The sequence below is a fragment of the Neopelma chrysocephalum genome, unplaced genomic scaffold (assembly GCF_003984885.1).
Source record: "Neopelma chrysocephalum unplaced genomic scaffold, ASM398488v2 Primary Assembly neopelma1_328, whole genome shotgun sequence".
Lineage (NCBI taxonomy): Eukaryota > Metazoa > Chordata > Aves > Passeriformes > Pipridae > Neopelma > Neopelma chrysocephalum.
Genome location: NW_020897991.1, coordinates 65,936 through 68,026, shown reverse-complemented (window position 1 = coordinate 68,026; position 2,091 = coordinate 65,936). Strand labels below are relative to the sequence as shown.

At 56.3% G+C, this 2,091-nt stretch overlaps 1 protein-coding gene across 1 annotated transcript in view; it reads left to right on the top strand.

The window, feature by feature from the left end:
• The window catches only part of AKAP8L (A-kinase anchoring protein 8 like), a 13,607-nt gene that overhangs the window by 1,790 nt on the left and 9,726 nt on the right, over positions 1-2,091 (top strand). Inside the window, 1 exon segment of the mRNA XM_027705383.1 lies at positions 1,463-1,685. Coding sequence (XP_027561184.1) covers positions 1,463-1,685 — 223 coding nt within the window.

The window sequence follows — 2,091 nt, the reverse complement described above, 5'->3', positions numbered from 1 at the left end:
CCCAGTTATTCCCATCCCAGTTATTCCCATCCCAGTTATTCCCATCCGTGGTTATTCCCATCCCAGTTATTCCCATCCGTGGTTTTCCCATCCCAGTTATTCCCATCCCAATTATTCCCATCCATGGTTATTCCCATCCCAGTTATTCCCATCCGGAGCTGTCGGATGGAGGCTGTTCCTGGGGGTTTTTTTGGGATTCGCACGAGGAAATTGTTCCCTAAAACCTTTGGGAGCTCAGAGGTTGAAAATTCCGGGTGAATTAAAGAGAAAATTGGGTTTGTTTTGTTTTTAATAATTTTGGCTTCGAAGGGAAACGGCGGCCGGGAATGATCCTGACTCCCGGGAACGATCCCGACTCCCGGGAACGATCCCGACTCCCGGGAACGATCCTGAATCCCGGGAACGATCCCAACTCCCGGGAACGATCCCAACTCCCGGGAACGATCCCGACTTCCGGGAACGATCCCGACTCCCGGGAACGATCCTGACTCCCGGGAACGATCCCAACTCCCAGGAACAATCCTGACTCCCGGGAACGATCCCGACTCCTGGGAACGATCCTGACTCCCGGGAACGATCCCAACTCCTGGGAACGATCCCGACTTCAGGAACGATCCCAACTCCTGGGACCAATCCCAACTCCTGGGAACGATCCCGACTTCCGGGAACGATCCCGACTCCTGGGAACGATCCCGACTCCCGGGAATGATCCCGACTTCCAGGAACGATCCCGACTCCTGGGAACGATCCCGACTCCCAGGAATGATCCCGACTCCCGGGAACAATCCCGACTCCCGGGAACAATCCTGACTCCCGGGAATGATCCCAACTCCTGGGAACGATCCCAACTCCTGGGAACGATCCCGACTCCTGGGAATGATCCCGACTCCCGGGAATGATCCCAACTCCTGGGAACGATCCCGACTCCCGGGAATGATCCCGACTCCCAGGAACAATCCTGACTCCCGGGAACAATCCCGACTCCTGGGAACGATCCCGACTCCCGGGAACGATCCCGACTCCTGGGAACGATCCCAACTTCCAGGAATGATCCCAACTCCCAGGAACGATCCCGACTCCTGGGAACGATCCCGACTTCCAGGAACAATCCCGACTCCTGGGAACGACCCCAACTCCCGGGAACGATCCCAACTCCTGGGAACAATCCCTACTCCTGGGAACGATCCCGACTCCCGGGAACGATCCCGACTCCCAGAAACGATCCCAACTTCCAGGAACGATCCCAACTCCCGGGAATGATCCCAACTCCCAGGAATGATCCCGACTCCCGAGAACGATCCCAACTTCCAGGAACGATCCCGACTCCCAGGAACGATCCTGACTTCTGGGAACAATCCCGACTCCCGGGAACGATCCCGACTTCCAGGAACGATCCTGACTCCTGGGAACAATCCCGACTCCCGGGACCGATCCCGACTCCCGGCTTTTCCCGCTTCTCCAGGTTACGAGGGCTACAATTACGGCTATGGATACGGGCAGGATAACCCGGGGGGGTACGGATACGGAGCAGCTGCCGGCAATTCCTGGGAAATGGGAAACTCCGACGCCGACGCGGCGCCCGACAGCGGCGACGGCCTCGGGAAGATGAACCAGCGGCTGGACGTGGGAGCCCACCCAGATTCTGAGGGGATGCCGGGGGGACGCTACGGAGCCGTCGGGGACAGGTGAGTCCAGCCCCCCCTTCCCGCCTTTCCCAGCTGGAAAACTGAATTTTACACCAATTTTTCATCCCTATCTCACCAAAAAAAACCCAAACAACCCCCATCCTGAATTCGGGACTCGCGGCATTCCCGGCGTGGGTTGGAATCAGGGGGTGTTTGGTGGGATAATAATCCATGAAAGTTCTCAAATCAGGGTGTTTTCCCCCAAAATTCCTTATTTATGTGAGTTTTGAGCCAGAACTTGGTGTTTCTGGGGGGGTTTTAAAGGAGTGGAAAAAAAAACATGGGACGGAGCAAAGTTGAGGAGTAAATGTTAATAAACGGGATGGGACTGGGTTTTATCCTGGAGGATCTTGGAGGTTCCTCCAACCCAAACCATTCCACGATCCCGTGGAATCTCACCTGAGGA